General features: G+C 43.6%; 1 protein-coding gene across 2 annotated transcripts in view; it reads right to left on the minus strand.

Moving 5' to 3' along the window:
- Positions 1 to 9271: 9271 nt before the first annotated feature.
- FBXO21 (F-box protein 21) overlaps positions 9272 to 18565 on the minus strand; it is a 42454-nt gene continuing 33160 nt past the window's right edge. For both annotated transcript variants that reach the window (XM_008576436.1, XM_008576435.1), the window contains exon 12: positions 9272 to 12649. In XM_008576436.1, the coding sequence (XP_008574658.1) occupies positions 12459 to 12649 (191 nt within the window). In that variant the 3' untranslated portion in view covers positions 9272 to 12458. The remainder of the gene's footprint in view (positions 12650 to 18565) is intronic.

Raw genomic sequence — 18565 nt, forward strand, 5'->3', positions numbered from 1 at the left:
CTCAGAGTCAACCTTCTCCTCAAGTCTGAGACAGCCACCAATGGGGACACGGCAAGTTGCTCCAGTTGGTTCTAGGCCTATAGGGGAAATAGCTGGTCCTGGTTCGTGGGTATGGGCAGAGAGGAACTCCTGTTTCCCTGAGTCACTTACTGGAGCTGAGGAAATCCAGGTTTGGTTTATGAATGATGTCCCCAAGACTATTTCTGAGGGCATGGCCTCTCTCATGTGACTTTTCCCAGACTGCAGTGTTCTTGTGGATTTGCGGCACATTCTGTGGAGGCGGCGACGTATGACCAAACACCTCACATCCCAGCCTCCTGCACCCAGTGTCACTGGGCCACCAAGAGACAAAAGCATTCTAATTGAAAATAAAAGGACAACAGAGAGATAGCCCCTCCAGGCATAGGGGTGGGCTCCTGGCAGATCCAAGGCTTCTGAAGGGGGAGAAGGAAGTTGATTGTGAAAAGAACTCACGAGCAGGAGGCAGGGAGCGGGTAGACACATCCCTCCCAGGCTTTGATCTGTGCAACTCAGCAGAAACAGAAGTAGTAAAACGAAGCTGGGAGCATATTTCGCTTTCTTCTGAGTCACCCAGGGAAGGAAAATGGAAAATTACCACTCTCTCTCTCTCAGATAGGAACACGGGTTCTTGGAGGGGCAGCAGAGCCCAGGGCGTGCAACCAGCTGGCAGGATACCCGGGCCACCTTGCCCAGCCTCTGGCTCCTTCCTGGTGCTCTCGGTGCTCTCTGTTCAACAGTCTTCTCTCGGCAGGTCACACAGAGCCAGAAGCTTAATGAGCTTTTAAGGTTAGTGGTGCTGTTTGCCTTGGGGTGCCGTGAGCCTATTCTGGGGGGTGACTCAGGCAGAATGTACCTTGCCTAGACAGTGACAATTAGCAGAGTCGATCACTAAGTTAAACTACAAAACATTTGCCTGTATCCTCTCAACCCCCCTCACACTGGAACCATCTGTTTGTCTTGTGCACAATGCTGCCTGGGGACTTCTGCCCGCTCCTGCGTGGCTCACTTCGGGACTGCTGCTCCACACATCACAATCCCACATGTCTCAGACCCGGAACCAGCCCTTCTGTTCAGCAACCATGTGTCCACCCCCAGCTCAAAGCAGAGCATGAAACCAAACTGGAATAACACATGGTGAATGGCGCTCGGATGGCTTCAGTGAGTTAGTTAAGAGAAAAGGACAGTGGAAGACCTAACAGAAGAAATCTTAGCATCTGTGGATTTTGATATCCATGGGAGGTCCTGGAGCCAATCACCCAGGGATACTGAAGGATGACTGTATATATGACTAAATCACCATCTTGAGAAACCAAGAAATCAGCAGACGGGCCTCAGAACATCTTTGCCGGCAGCTTCTAACCCCTTGGACAGGCAAAATGATGATGTGCCCACAAATAATTGTGCTTTGGCAAAAGGCCACAAGTGCACCCTGAGTCTACCCTCTGAGTTTCACTAACTTGACCAAACTGTATTTGCTGCAGCTTTGTCACAAGCAAGATCACTAAAGACCACATGCATCTTTACAGGGGAGCATTGCCTTATTCTAGCTGTTCCCAGCACATAAGGAGTTAAAACAAACTTGACCAGGACCAGCTCTGGTTTTGGAGTCAGGCAGAGCTGGGCTGGCTACCATTACTTAGGAGCTGTGCCATCTTGGGCAAGTTACTCATATTCTCTGAGCCTTAGTCTCCTTGTGTGTAAAACTAGGAGAATTCCAAGTATATCCAAGGCTGGAGCAGAATAAAGGCTCAGAACAGTGTGAGCTACAACACAGTGTTTGTGCTTTTTGGCAGAGTGTACTGTCACAGGAAGATAAAGTGACTTCATCTAACATTCTCGAAGCATTCGCCTGTCTCTTATGTGTCAGCTGCTCTGATCAGACAGGAGTAAGGTATGAACGATGAGCCCCTTGCTCCCCAGAACAGTTGTGGTCTAAACAGCTGCTCCATTACACCTGTGGCCACCTTGATTCTAAATCACCCACACATCTGAACCAGATTATTTCAGGGTTCAGAGGAGAGTCAATGTATTACTCCATTTCTGTTGCTTATAAAACCACACATAGAACTGGATATTTTATAAAGAAAACAAAATTTATTGCTTACAGTTTCTGAGGCTAGGAAGTCCAAGTCCAGGGGACACATCTGGTGAAGGCTTTCCTTGGTGGTGACTTCAGTGGCGGCAGATGTGAAAACGGTGGAGCAGGGAGAGAGAGAGCAGAGAGCAAGAGGCCAACTTCCTCAGTCACTCTCCTTTTAAAGCCCTCCAAACCCCATCCATGACCACCATTTTTAATCCATTCACTACTGCACGGTCCTACAATCCAGTCATCTCTTCAAGGTGCCACCTTTCAATTACCACAATAGGATTTCCTGCCCTCAACAGTTACAGTGGGGATTAAGCTTCTAATATACGAAACTTGGGGGACACAATTCAGGCTTCAGTGAGGTTTGGGGGGACATAATTTAACCCACTACAGTCAATTTGGTTCTAAACTTGTTGAGTATGTTTTCCACATTATGAGGTACAGGCCTCAAGGCAGAGAAGAGACCTGCCCCAGTAGAGGAAAAACCACGGCCCAAAGCCCAGCGACCCACACCAAGCTAAGAGACAACAGGTCCCTCTGTTCAAATGCGAATGGGCCAAGGCGAAGGTTTCTATTGCTTAGCCAATATCAGCTAAGCAAAGGGACTTGGCTGAGCCCCAGCAGGCAGTATCTCCAGTCCTCACAAGACTCTGGGTGAGGCCTCTCAAGATGATGCTTTGAAGTCTCTAAAATCTGCAACTCTTTGAGGAGAGTGACCTCTTGCATAAGAACGTTACCAATTACACGCTCAGCAAAACAAAACCCCCATGGGAGGAGAGGAGAAGGGTGTGAAAAAGCATTAAAGGCAGGAAGATGGAACCAGCTGGCTTCATTCTTTCCGTTATGGCCATACCAATGACATCCAGAGTGGTCCAAGATGGGCAGAAGCTTAAAGGACAGACGAAGGGTGGGGGTGGGGCAAGAGGCTCGGGCATCAGTGCCTCACTGGGTCCTTCACACCATGAGGCAGGCTTACAAGAACAGAGTTGGTGACGTTCTCTGCAGCGGGAATTGCTGAGAACCACTCTGTCCCACCCGGACATAAATTACAGCCCCCAGACCAACCTTAGATGGGTGGTAGTTACACCTCAGTCCAAATCATTTCCCTTAGCCAACACAGTAGATTGAATTAAGGTCTTAGATGGAACTAATTGAAAAAATAAGGGAACCACAGATTGTATACAGGCCCTTACAAGTGCACTGCCCTTTCCCCCAAGTCTGCACAGCTTCATGAGGGTACAGGCTGAAGGACACAGTACCAGGTCTAAGGAAGACAGGGACACGGTGCTTATTCTGTGGGCTCCCACAAACTTTGATTAGAAATGCAACCAGCCCATTCCTTCAAGGATGGCACACCTCCCTGCTAAGGCAGATGCTTTAAAAAAAAAATTGTTTCCAATAAAAAAAACCAACAAAAAATTGTTTCCACTGAATTTCATGACTGTACTAAAAGTATAATTCAGAACCTAAGTTTACCTGAAACAGCAGTTTTATTGTTAGGCAATTACAGGGTTCACCCTGGGCAAAGAAATTTAGTGCTGGGTGATTTTTAACTGTCTTTTTCTTTGACAATTTCTATCCTGTCAATTCAAGCAACAGACCAGGGTATTATTCAGAAAACTGAAGGGGTATAAAATTCAATGATAAAACTGGCTGACACTAAACACCCAATTTCATCATATTTAAGATGCACTTTCTGAATCACTATTAATTTTCTTAGGTATGACTGGCACCGTGCTTATGTATGAAAGTGTCCTTATTCTTAGCACACGCATGCTGAAGTATTTGGGGAGAAGTTTCAGGTTGTTTGAGACACTGACAAATGGTTCAGGAAAAAAGTGCACATACATTGAGGGAGATCAAGAAAACACAGCAAATGTCCAATCTTGGTGCAGGGTATCTGGATGCCCAATACACTGTTTTTTCAACTTTTTGATGTTGCTTAGACTTCTGTTAAAACAACAACATTCAAGTGGACTTACAGTAAGGGCTGGCAGCCTACAGCTGGGGGGCCTAACCCAGCTCAAAGCCTGTTTTTGTAAATAAAGGTTTATTGGAACACAGCCACGCTCACTCATGTATGCGTTGTCTCTGGCAGCTTTCCTGCGACAGTGGCAGAGCTGAGTAATCCAGACAGAAACCATATGGCCCACAAAGCCAAAAATATGTACTATTTGGCCCTACATAGAAAAAAATCTGCCAATCCCTGCTTTAGAGAAAATCATATTTTCAGAAGCAACTTCCTTTAAAAAGTCTTTGTAGGCTTGGAATAGGGTTTTCCCAAACTTCATGAGCACAAATTGCTGAGACGGCGAGGGACAGCACTTCGTCGTCTTCCTTCAACCAAGTAAATGTGACTGAAATAAGAGAATGGTTGAAGATGGCCGGGAAGTTGCAACAGTCCAGTTAGTGATAAAGAAATAACAAGGATTTGAATCCCAAATAATAAGGGATGATATTATTAGCAAGATGTTTTCTGTAGGACAAGAAAACCCTAGAGAGGAAGCAATTTGGAGGCAGGAGAAATATCACTGTGGTCAAATCCAAGGGCCCAGGCTCAAGTCCCAGCTCTGTGACATTTGACCAAATCAAGGTCACTTAACCTCTATGGGCCTCTTTATTTTTATTTTTAAAATATCAGAAGTGGACGGCCTAGCAGTTGATTGTTAAGGGGCCTTTAAGCTTTCGAATTCTCTAACCTTGTGGAAACTATTTTGGAAGTAGTTTTGTTCAAAGGTAGTCGTTACCCAGAAAGTCTTGCAACTGCACTTTCTTTTATTCCACTTTTATAAAAGACAACTCTCAAACTAATCAGGGTATTTTTTTCTTTAAGTAGCAGATTTCAGGAGATCTGGGGTGGGTGAATATACTAAGCAAAGAAGATTACGCAATGCATACCAGAAAAGGTCTTTAGAATATATACCTATGTCACCTTACAGGTGACAGAAATGTAATTCTGTATTCACTACAGTTCCTGGCAGAAAGAAGGGTGGGAACATTAAAGACACTCAAAGACAAGACACCAACTGTCAATCAGAAGAAGGGACAGACAGCAGCTGTGCCCAATGCTAACCTTCCAGGTGGGGCTTGTATTCTCAATGCAGCGAGATTGCCCCCAAGGGGCAAGAGTTTGTTCTTGGGGGGAATAAAAAAATATTACTCTTAAGGTATACAGCATAGATATACAAATATACAAACAGATATACAGTTTATCTGTGGTATTAAAAATTTCATTGGTGGGGGGGGACGGCCAATTAGCTCAGTTTGTTAGAGTGTGGTGTTATAACAACAAGGTCAAGGATTCAGATCCCTGTACAGGCCAGATGCCAGAAAAAAAAAAAATTAATAGGAAGTTCATAGCAGCACTGTTCACAATAGCTAAAAGGTGGAAATAACCTTAATGTCCACCAATAGCTGAATGGATAAAGAAAATGTGCTATGCCCATAAATGGAATGTTACTTGGCCATAAAAAGCAATGATGTGCTGATACATGCTACAAAGAGGATGAACCTTGAAAATACGCTAAGTGAAAGAAACAAGATGAGAAAGACCACATATTGTATGATTCTATTTGTGTAAAATGTCCAGAACAGACAAATCCATAGAGATAAAATAGATTAGTGGTTGCAGGGGCTGAAAGAGAGGAGACTGGGGAGTGACTGCTTAATGGGTACAGAGTTTCATTCTGGGAATGATGAAAATGTTTTGGAACTAGGTAGAGGTAGTGTTTTCATGACATTGTGCATGGACTAAATGCCACTGATTTATATACTTTAAAGTGGTTAATTTTTGTGTTATATAAATTCCACCTCAATTAAAAAAAGGTTTTTATGGGGGGAGATAGTAAGTCTAAAAAGGAAAAGTAGTCTAAAAATGCTCCTGTATGGGAGCCATACTAAAAACAGGTTGAGAAATCCTGGGGTAGAAGATTGTACATGACACTGTGTGTACAGCTCTTTGCACAGCAACAGACACAACTGAGAAAACCATCCTATAATAAATGGTAGGTTATTAAATAATCCTAAAACCTTGACATTACAGTGTTTTGGAGAAAAACAATAACTTTCATTCAAAGTGCTGTCTAGTTTCCCCCAAATTCAATGACTTGAATATGAAAATTTCCATTAAGAATTCTGTCATTTGAAGAGAAGCAGCTGGAAATTCTAACTATGCAAGAATTCTATAATGCAGTGTCCAGCTCATTCTCCCAAAATTTCTTTTCTGTATTCTGCACAACTTCCTTTCCTAAGTTCACTAAACAACTTGTTGTAGCTCTTTCCACTCCCAAAGAGACGTGACATCACTGTCCTTAGTCCTTCTGCACAGCCAAACAGGAAGGAGAACTTCCTATGGAAACATTCGCCAACTTTAAACAAGAAAAAACATAGAACCACTAAAAAACTGACAAACACCTAAACTATATGGCGTTAGCTTAGTAGTCAGGAGACAAGGGAACCCCAGTAGCAGGCTGGGAGGTTGAGAGCTGTGCTCGGGGTAATACCTGGTAATGTGGACAATTACAATTTGCAGGGAGGAACCGCTGGCTTTGTAGCTGGTCTAGGTAGTAAGTAGCCAAAGAGATAGAACACAGTCTGTGTTGGTTGCTTTTTGCTGCTTATGAGAAAAAAGATAGGAGGTCAGGCAAAAATGTGCTCGTTTGACAACTAAAATGGGAAGAGACGAGAGTCAGAAACCCCACGCCCCCTCTGTTGAAAACGGCAACTGCTTCTGCACACCAGCAAGAGATGAGAATGAAAATCACTGAGCAGCAGAGGCCCCTTAAACATTTTTTGGTTAAACAACAATAAGACTCAGCTTTGGTTTCTATCAGGTTAAGGCGGCCGCCATTAAGGCAGGGGGAGAGAGCAGCATGAGGGACTAGAGCAGCCTGGAAGGTTCTGGAAATGAACTTTGGGTATGATTACTGGCCCAAATGGGTTAGTCAGCAGCCTATGAAGTTTTTGAGGGAACCATTGCCAGAGGAACCACATGCTTATTGTAAAAATCAGTAACGAAAGTCTTGAACTGGTCCCCAAACTTGCACTAGGCAGGAAGCAGTTCACGAAAATTTTGTAGCTCCCAGGGAGGATGCGCCCCCAACACCCACTTGTGCTGAGACCAGGAAGATTAGACTTGAGAAAGAACCTCTCAGAGGGCAGTCAGAGTTTACTGAAGATGGTGAGTCCCCCACATGCAGGGCAAGGGGTCTTCAAAAGGCCTCCCAGCAGGCCTTCATCACTGCTGACCAGTGACGTCTGTCTCATTCTTTTGGAAACGGGAGTTTTGAATGCAGTTGTCCCCGTCTCTAGTGAACTGGAATTGAGGAGTGGAGGTCAGATAACTGCTTTTAGTTCATTGGTCCCAGGTCCCCACGGAGTCACACTGGGCTGATGGGGAGAACTCACATGGCCTGCAGAGAACAGAGTAGGATGCAGGGACTGGGAAGGACACTATGGTGTCTACCCAATCTTTCACCTTCCTCCTGGGCTGGGCCCACAGGCAGCTCTCTCAGCCTCCTGTGGAGTTAGGGTGTGGCCGTGACTTGAGCCTGGCTTTTGAGGCAGAGATAAGGGATGTGACCTGCCCCATGAGACCTCCTCTCCTTCCCTCCCACAGCCATCTGCTATGGGGACTGAATTTACAATAGCAGCATGAGCTGTGAGGGGTACCCCCGTCTGCTATGCCACTGTGGCGGGGCAACCAAGCCAGAGACTGACAGTGCTTGTCACCACGGAGAGCCCGACTTAGGCAGTCTCCTGCCGTGGGCAGAGCACACCACAGTGTGTGTGCGGCAGCGGCCTGTGGCTGCTACCCACGTTTCCTTCCCTCCTGTCCACTGGAACGTGACTCCCATGCGGAGTGAGAAGACGCAGGAAGTGCCTCTCCAGCCCAGACTCGTGGAAACCTCCCGGACATGTCCCTCCACACTCGCTTACTTCAGCTTGGACAGCAGGAAATGGCCCCAGGGTGCTCTTGGAAGCCACATCCTCAGTAAGCCTGGGTCTCTAATTGACAGCATGAGGGCTACCTTGCCAGCCCGTTCCCCTGCCCAGTATTATGTCAGCAAGAAAGCTCTCCTGTGTTAGAGCCATAGCATCTTTTTGGGTCTATTTATTACAGAACTAGCATTACCCTAATACAATCATTGCTAAGTGGCCATAATACATTTGTTCTATAATTGCACATAATTTTGTTTATTGAAGGAATGTCCCTTATCTTCAAGACTCTAACTTTTCAGAATTGAAGTGTTAAAGGTTAAAGTTGCTGCAAGACAAAGGTAAAAACACGGCGAGGTAGTTGCTTACACTCTCGATAGTGTGGTTGTAAAGAGCTGGCACTCAGTGGTCCCAGGAGGCTCAAGGACCACCTAGGTTCCACATGCTGGCTTCCCACCCTCCTACAAACATATGAGCTGATTTCCCCATCTGCAGTGGAGTGCTGACCTAGGCCTGCCTACACCTTAGCAGAGGTCAGTGAGCTACGGCCCACAGGCCTAATCCAGCCTGCAGACTTTGTGTACAGCCCTTAAGCCAAGAATGTTCTTTACATTTTTAAAAACAAAGGACACGCGACAGAGACTGTATGTAGCCCACAAAGCCTAAAATATTTACTATCTGGCCCTGCTTTATAGGGTTGCTGGGAGGATTACAGAGTTTAGGCCAGTGCCTGGCTCAGTTAGCACATAATACAACATAATACATACAATACAGCCACTAATGTCCCCCCACCCCCGAAATAAATCATCACAGAGCTAAATTCTACATTTTGTCCAGGTGAAAAGAATCTTCTTCCCTCCAAAAAAAAAAAAAAAAAAAAAAAAAAAAAAAAAAAAAAAAAAAAACAGACCAATATCCCTAATGAACACAGATGTGAAAATCCTCAATAAAATATTAACAAACTGAATTCAACAACACATTAAAAAATAAATAAATAAAAATAAACAAATTAATTCACCCACATACACACACACAAAAGAAAAACCGGGGAAGATAAAATAAACAAAAATCATGAAGAGCTACATCTTGATTATTACAGCCATAGATACTTTTAAATTAAAAATTTGCTGGTAGTCCAATTTCACTTACTTGCAGTATGGACTAAGGTAAACAACAAACACCTATATAGCAAGGGGACCCGACGGTAGCAAATGAAAGCCTGGAACATGGCAGCTTGGCTCAATTTAATAAGTTAAGAAAGACCAAAACATTTTAAAATTAGAACAGGACTTTAAGTCAATAGTGTAAAATGTAAATCTGAGTTAGCAACAGTACCGTTCAATTAATCAACTTTTTGTTGTTCTCAATAAAACAACTTTGCTGTGTACATGCACTTATAATGGAGATCTACTATGAGTGTCGGGCAGAAAGCCAGCCTTTCAAAATCTGATTAGGTGGATAATGTTTGCAAACACGAGGCTTGGCAAAACTGGTCTGATTCAGGTAGACTAGTTTTGGACATAACTGATGTCTCACTGAGACAGTGTTTCTCAAAGTATGTCTGCAAACACTGGTCCCTATGGACGGTGCGTCTGTGTCAGGGGGAGGGAAGTTCTAGGGTCCAGGGCACACTGTACTTTCCTCTTGGAAAGTCACAATGCACAGCAGTATATTAAGGTTTTGAGACTACAGGAAACTGACTTCATTTACCCATAACCTTTTCCCCCATATAGCATATATATGGTACCATGACAGAATCAGTGCTCTGAAGGACATTTTGGACACACTGTATGCAGCGGGGCTACTCAAGTCAATAGTAACAAAACATACCAAGAACCTGGTTTTCCCTCAAGGCATCTCGTTTCATAGTTCTCGTTTCATAACATGTATCTTCACATAATTAAAAAGGTGCGATCTTTGCAATGACAACCAGATACAAAGATTATTAGTAATCTTATAAAATTAATGTTTGGCACAGAAATCATAGTATAAAGGTACCCTGTTCACTCACCAATGTTAAGAAAAATTCAATAGAGCAAATGTTTCATATTTAGATTAGGAGAGGTGGCAGACCTACTCTTGTCATGGTTGGGTTTTTTGTTTGAAACGAAATTGGGCAGGCCATTTGTGTGGTTTCTCTGGATAAGTTCCATTTACTAATCATTGTACAAAAAAATCTTGGCATTCACTTGAAGAGAGAAGTTACTATACCCAAGTATTTGATATTTTAACATTGTGAAAGTTCTACTTCTATAACTGGGCTTTTTAAAATGGAGAAAACTTTTGGAAAAAATTTTAAAAAGAAACTTATGATTTATTAGAGTACAGGATCCAAAACACATTTTTAGAAAAATATAAAGTGCCCAAATACCAACTTACACAGGTGATACAGGCTTCCTGGAGCCAAATGAAGCATTCATGAAGAAACACATTTAAAAAGTCTAGATACATATTTACAATTGGGTCAGTAAAGGTAAAACCATCTTCCTTGGCTTTGATGTTACTCTAAGAAAAAAGGAAATCAAACCAAAAACCCAACTATTATAACTCTTGGCATGCTCCACAGTTTCTTCGTAATCCATCTCATTAATTCCGTATTATCTAATTTTCACCTTTAAATGAGCGTAGTGTAAAATTCCCCCCACCTCAGGCAGGTTAGGTGCTGTGAGTGGTCACATTTTCAAATGCAAGTTCAAATCTTTCTGACTTTGGATTTGACTGATGAGGAACATGGACACTGGACAATAGCTAACATAGGCTGGAAGGAACCAGCTGGCCAAGTCCCCATCTCTCTCTAATAACTGCTTAATAGCCTTCACTTGCTATGAAGTGGTCTCAGGTGGCTTCCCCAAACCTCGGTCATGCCAGGGTTTCCAAAGGGTAAATATGAAGTAGTCATTCAGCATGGTGTGAGAATACTGCATGCAATGACAGACAGGCCTCGAGGCTGCCTGGTTCACAGTCCCCTACAGCCTCACTCACTATGGCAACTGTATTACTTGAAAGGTAGAGAGCAAAGTAACCCAGTCCTAACTCCAGAAGGTAGCTTCTACTGATAATTACAAGATTATCTTGCTGGAGAACTGGCAGGTCGAGAGTGGTGGGAGTTCCAGAGCTGCATAAAGACTTGGTACCTTTCACGCTCAGTTACTGAGGACATGGAAAAGGAGCCAGTGGTGTCTGAATACAATGCTGGGCTTCCCTGTGAGGCTTGGGAACAGGCTTCATCCTGGGGCCTCCAGGGCACTGGTGGCTTGGGAAGGCAGATCACTCCCATGCCTCCTTTCCCACTAATCCAACACTCTTAGAATTAAAAACATTCTATTTGTTTCTACCCCACCACATTCTAAAAAGTCTTGAAGTGATCTGAAGGAATGACGAGGGGCGTGAAACCTCTTCTTTAAAAAAAAAAGATTAAGGTCATTATTTCTTCTTTTTTTTCTGATTACAAAAGTGAAACTTCATTTGTTTGGTCTTCGGAGACCATGAAGTGTGATTTCTAAGAGCAAACATTTTAACATCGGATTTGTAAATCTCACTACAAAAAGAATCCATCATTGATTTAAGATCTACTCATGATACTGGAGCAGATTTTTAAAATAAAAAAGTAGTCATTTTAGAGGGAGAAATAGTAGATGAATGTGGAAAAACCCATTCACAAAGGCCATTATGCATTTTCTTAAAGAATTTTATGTAATAAAATAGAAAACTAAGGATTTGTAGAGATGTGCATAAATCCAAAAGAGGAATTTGAAAGAATAACTATGTTATTCTCCCAATTTAAATTAAAAAAAGGACAAACACGTGAAATCTCTGTTTCATATACTAGAAAAGAATAAGTTCAAAAGATTCTAATTACCATTAGCTTGTTACTATCTCCATCTCCACGATGCTGCCAAGATAGAGTACAACTTCACCTCTGAATATGCGACTAAATTCAGGGTGAAAACACCAACAATCCTGACTTAGGACTGCACATGTTCCGTTGAGAAATCAGAAATTATTGCAAATGTATAACCTCATGTATCCAACAAATGAAATGCTCTGAGACAAATGCAGACAGACATGAGAATGGAAAGTGAATAAAAAGGATGATTATAAGAGTGTGTCGACTGTGAGACCTCATGAAGACAGAATGTCACTAACTGTCACCACAGGACAAGCATACAAGCCATGCCACTGAACACAGTGCCTTTCAAATTAATTCACTAGTGTAGGCGGAGAGCAACATTGTCTTTGCAGCTGGAGGAGAGCACACGTTATTTAAACTGAGTAGGAGGCAACCAGCACTACTGGTTAAGTGGCTTTCCTGGTGGTGTGAATCCAGAGGGATCCGTGCAGACGTCTTCTTCCGGAACCCTGTTCTCCTGGAAGACAGCAGCAGCAGCAAAGGTACAATGGCCTCTACTCGGCTCTACTCGTCTACACTCTCTTTCTTTGCACTGTAAATATTCTGCACCGTTTCATAGACAAACTCCAGATCCTCTGGATATCGAATTTCTAGCTCTGCGTTTGGGATGTAGTGAGTGCCAGTAAACTCTGAGAAATAGCGTCCGACATCAGGGTGCGAGATTTCTTGAGGCTCCACGTTATATTCCAAGTTTTCTGTTAGTAAAGAGGCACAGGGACATTCTCGTTAAAATGGAAATTTCTGTGGTACCTTTTGTCCTGAGAACTTTCTATCACCCCTTTCAAGTGGCATTTTTGAGGTGCAAGAAAAGGAGACTGAAGATGTGTATGGACTTAGGAGGAGGTGACAAGAAAAAGGCACGAGGGTGATCAGGGGAGGGAGGGCTACTGGTGGTATGAGTCCTCCAAGAGTGACACACCCAACAGCCTATTTTCCTATTCTCTGAGCAAGCTGTTGGGTTCCAGCAAAACTCCATCAGTCTCTTGGGGACCAGCAAACTAGAGACTCACCACCTTCCTTGGATTTGACCTGACAAGCAGCTGAGAGGACAGGACAAGATTATCCTCGCCTGCTCACTTCCCACCAGTGGTTGAGCTTTGCCCTGTCACCTGGGCACACGTCTTGTACCTGCCGTCCTTCTCGGCTACTGATGGGAGCCCTCCCGTACACATCACACTTTCCCCCTGAGCTCCTTTCGACAGGGGCCTGTGCTCCCCAAGGCCAGCAGCCACTTCACAGGGCTGTTTGCTATTACTATTTGAATAATCTCTAGGAGACCCAAGCTACCTCCGTCTTCCTTCTCTCTATCTTACCACTAGAGAAAGAAATAGAAAATAAGACTTTAACAGTGGAAAAATAAAAAAAGATAGTACAGGCAAGGTATTTAAAAAGCTGAAATCCTTTCACATGGATCATCCCTCAAAAAAATATTTGAAACATGTCTCTTCCACAGGCCCAATGAAAGGACGGCGTCCTGTGTGCCCTTCCTGACCCAAGACTAGGTGTGGCCCTTGATCCAAGAGATGCCCAGCCACATCCTCCATGACCAGGCACTAGGAAGGAGCTGGGCTGGGCAGATTCCCCCATCACCCCTATGTCCCCAGGGTGATCTCAGTTCCGGTTAATACGAAGCCATACCGTATGCACAGCCTATCACTCAAATTACTTCAAGTGAGTCTCTCAGCAAGGCTATCTGATGGGCTAACACATGCCCCGCCACGTGATAGTTCTTAAATAGCTTAGTTATATGTCCTGAAAGAGCACTCAGGCCCTGCACCCCCACAACACATAGGATAAACATGGGCAGCTTTCTGAAGCACTGACATTAACTGATATTTGTCTTTGGGCAGGGGGGAAGAGCTGAATAACCCAATCTATAATTTTTTTTTTTTAAACCACAAAACGGGAGGATCTAAAGAAATCCTCCCATATTTGTGATAATATATGTTGTTTTAGGTTGTTTCTTCAGCCTGTGGTTAGGGACACACCAGTTTAAGAGTCAGTACTGCTGAGGAAATCCTATACAAATAATGTGCAAACATGAACGTATGGAGGTTATCTTAATAGTACTTATGATAGCAAAACAGTAAAAGTAGTCTAAGTGTCCAACTGTAGGTCCTGGTGTAAATAAGTGATGGCACATTAACTCAGCAAAATACTAGGAAACCATGAAAATGTGCAACTTGTTCTCAAGATCCTGGGGACATGTGTATAAAAAATATGTACTACTTACAAAAAGCCTGGAAGGCCCTATATCAGGGGTTGCTACATTACATGGCGTGGCTACATATTTTAAATGGATTCTTTTGAATTGGGCACTGACAGTGTGCGAGGCACTGTGGCAGTTTTGCAGGCACTGCCCCATGTAATCACTCCAGAAGGAGCCCCTCATGATTCCCTTTTGCAGCTGGGAGAGCTGTGCTGCAGAGTGAAGTCCACAGGACAGTCCAGCTCCAGAGCTGAAGAAGCAGACGCAAGAGAAACATGACAGGGAAAGAGTGAGGCAGGCAGAGTAACTGCCACGTCCGTCAAGAGAGACCAGGGAGGGACAGGGGCTGCACAAACTCCTGAGCCCACTGCCTCCTGGAAAGGGGAAGGTCCAGATGGTGCCACTGGGCAGAAACAGGAGCTCTGGCTTCAGGATCTTCCAGTTTTTCCAAAAGGAAACTGAGTAGTCTGCTACCCCTGATAGCTCTCTACTGTTACCATTAGATTGCTATTGCTGATTTTATTTTCTTCTTTATATTTCCCATTTTTTTTTTTTTTTGTCTTTTTCCATGTCCGGCAACGGATCGCAACCCTCAGTGTCGCCCCTGTACCGGACCGGGACCGGCAACAGGATCGCAACCCTCGGTGTTGCTCCCGCGCCTCACTCAGCCAGTGAGCGGGAACCGGTCTGCATGTGGGATCCGAACTCTTGGTGGGAGCGCCGCCGCGCTTCCCAAGCGGCGCACTATAGCAGTGCGCCACCGGGCCTGCCCCTATATTTCCCATTTTTCAAATGTTGGAAATGGGAAAAATATATACATATATATACATAAATATATATATTTTAAAAACCCACAAAGTTTCAAAATGCCACTGGCTGAGAAAATGCCCTTTCCTGCCCACCCACTGCTGCCATCTGTCTCCCCACATCCAGTAACAGGAGAAACCAATTAGTGAAGCGTCACAGGTGTATTTTCCTTGGGGAGCTTAGGTGATGTAACCGTGGCCTGGTACCTTAACCAGGCCAGCTGCCGGGAGCCTCAGGTTTGGATTTGCTTTCAGAGCTGCACAGAAATATTAGAAGGAGGGTAAAGAATCTTGAAATACCACCAAGATGTAAAATCCCTTTTGCTGTAAACGGACCACTGTTGCTGTCACTGGTAGGCAGAACAGAGATGTTTAAAGTAAAAAGAATTCAAGTGGGTAATTTAGAACAACTGCTTTGTTCTCGGTTTGTCTAGAGCAGTTGATTTCAACTGGGGGCTATTCTGCTCACAAAGGGACAATTGGCAATGTCTGAAGACATTTTTGGTGTCATAAGGAGGGGGCTGCTATAGACATCTAGTGGGCAGAGGCGAGGGATGCTGCTGCCATCCTGCAATGCACAAGACAGTTCTCACAACAAAGAATTATCTGGACCAAAATGTCAACAGTGCCGAGGTTGAGAAAACCTGCTCTAAAAAAATTCAGACAAATGTTTCAGTATTGTTTCTCTCTCCCGTTTTTTTCTTTCACTCTATGCATTATTAAGTAGCAGCTTAGTGTTGGTAATACCTAGCTTCTGAGTGGTGGGAGGAGGGAAGAAAGGTTAAACGCTGGTTAACGTCCATGTGTCTGTCAGGATAACATGACCAGGCAGCTGCTGCACAGGATCCTAAATGCAGGCCCAAAACAAGAGTGTGAAAAGTCCAGGAAGGAACGCTGGGAAACCACATAGAGGTAAGTAACAGTCCACTCCTGGCTGTTCAAAGAGGAAGGAAGCCTGGATTCAGTGCATTTACCTGCCTGGCTCCTAGGCTGCTAAGGGGCAAAACAGGAAAGAATGAAAAACACTTTTAAAGGATAAAACAGGATAATTAGGTTGGCAACTGCGTATTATGATTGGAAAATAAATACCAATCCACTAAAAAAGGTTTTCAAAAAATTAAGAGGAATGATAAATCTAAATAATAGAAACGTATTTGATTAGTTTATTTTAAATTTTTGGCTACCCAAACTCGTATGAATACATTCCTTATAAAACTATGGAGACATTACCTATGAGCCCTCTGTGGACACTAGAGCTGTCCTGGTCCTCTCCTCCCCTACCCAGAGGAAACCACGTCACTGTGATAGTGTTTCTTTCTAGTCCTTCTTCTATGAACATATATATATGTATCTAAATAGCCTATATACTTAAAGAAAATCTGGTATTGTTTTATGTGTGTTTATTTATACAAACATACTCTAAGCATTTACCTGCAACTGGTTAGTTAATTGTAGCTTGGTATTCCATAGTCCGGAAAGACCCCAATTTTCCAGGCAAGTCCTTATGAACGACAACTGTTTTGCTATTTTCTTTTCTTTTCTTTTTTTTTTCCTTTTTTGTCTTTTTTCGTGACCGGCAACGGATCGCAACCCTCAGTGTCACGCCCGTACCGGACCGGGACCGGCAACGGGATTGCAACCCTCGGTGTTGCTCCCACACCTCGCTCAGCCAGTGAGATGCCGGTCTGTATGTGGGATCCGAACCCTCGGCGGGAGCGCCACCACGCTTCCCAAGTGGTGCACTGTAGGAGTGCGCCACCGGGCCGGCCCCTGTTTTGCTATTTTCACAAGAGCACCACAGGCCTCCTTGTACATATGTGTGAACATGTCTCTAGTCAAGGAACCAGGGGTGGAACTGCTAGGTCAGAGGAGAATGAGCGTTTGGAATTTTTACAATTTCAAAGAGAGGCCAAACCGCCCTCTGACACAGTTGTCACTTCACACTCCACCCCCATTTCACCACACTTGCCATTGTGCAGACTGCTGTAGACTGTGGGGGGGGGGAGGGGTGGAAAATTTAGTTTGGAAGTGTAAGACAAATGATGGAAAAGGGAACTAACGTTTGGCAAGGGCATGCCATGTACCAAGCACTCTATGAGGTGCACTGTCACTACAGGCAAAACACAGCGAAGAACTAGATTTTCACAGGGCAGCTGAATTCCTGACTTTCCAATTTGGTGGCCAACCTAAATTCAGAGCACCTGATACTCACTTTTCACAGTATGTAAGAAGCACATATGGAAGGTGGGACAGGAGTTGCTGTTCTCCTACCTAGTGCTAAGACAGTAGTAAAGCACACCCCCTAGTGGGAACAAAAAATTATAAATATGCAAGATGCTGTATACCCTTCATTAGGATTTAGGTGAAATCTAACATGCTGAGGAAAAAATCCTCTTAATTGTGCAGACTGAAACTGTGTGAAGATGTCCTACATGTATGCGGTTTATAATTCACTCTTCAACTCTCTGTGGAGAGCTAATAATTACAAAAGCGTTGTTAATAGGTTCTACCCAGTTTAATATGATCACTGCAGCCAAAGGTTGAAAACTTAGATCAAGCAAAGTTTAAAAACAAGATAAATTTAATGCATTAACCCAGAAATGTTCAAAAATTTATTTCAATAAGTGTTTTTTAAAATTTAGCCTCTCAAGATCTCCCACTGGCTAAATGTGGGCTAATCTGAGCACAAAATGGTCCCAAATGATAACATTTTGAATAAATAAAAATCCAGGAATCTATGGTAGGGGGTGCGGCAGGGGAGAAGGGGAGAACAGAAAGAGGGAAGGGAGAGGAAAGCTCTTGTACACAGAAGCAGAGTAAATGATAGCAGAAGAAAATCACCATTTTGCAATTCTTGAGTAATAATTTAGGCAAAGCTACTCAATAGGTGCTAGAACAAATCATACTGTTAAAGGCCATTGGGGAACAAGATATTCACAGGATGCCACAGTGTGACCCCAGGGATTTCTTGTTAATTGCAAAGGGAAAACTCCCCTATTGTGAGTCACTATCTTAGCCAAGTGACCAAACTCAGCATCACTAATAGAGGGACACTGAACAGTGTGGCCTCTGGACGAGAGGCCATGTGAAGCAGACAGCGTCCATCTGATACTAAGTACACTTGGCAAAAAATATTTAACCCGATCTAATCAAGCCTCATTCTTAACTCCCAGTTTCTAAGCAATACACAAACAAGGAAACAGTAAGACAAATCCAGAATGTTAGACAATTTGCAAGACAACCAGCCTGAATTCTTCAAAAAGTCAAAGTCATATGAAGAAGGGGAAAAAAAGGATGACAAATAAGATACTGTTCTTTAACAAGGCAGACTACAGAGAAATAACCAAATGCAGTACAGGAATTCTGGTTGGATCCTGATTTTTAAAAAAATTACAACTCTTCCAGTAAGCAGCCTAAGGTGATCTCTGAAAATGGTTGGCTATTTGCTTGACCCAGAAAAGCCCACAACATCATGCAAATCAAGAGGTTCAAATCTTTGTGTTCACTTTAAGAACACCCGTGAAACTGTGAGGCCATCAAGGATATGCATATCTGTAAGTCCACCAAGTATCATAAGGATGTCACCTTACTGAAGC

The sequence above is a fragment of the Galeopterus variegatus genome, unplaced genomic scaffold, assembly GCF_000696425.1.
Source record: "Galeopterus variegatus unplaced genomic scaffold, G_variegatus-3.0.2 Scaffold1349, whole genome shotgun sequence".
NCBI lineage: Eukaryota > Metazoa > Chordata > Mammalia > Dermoptera > Cynocephalidae > Galeopterus > Galeopterus variegatus.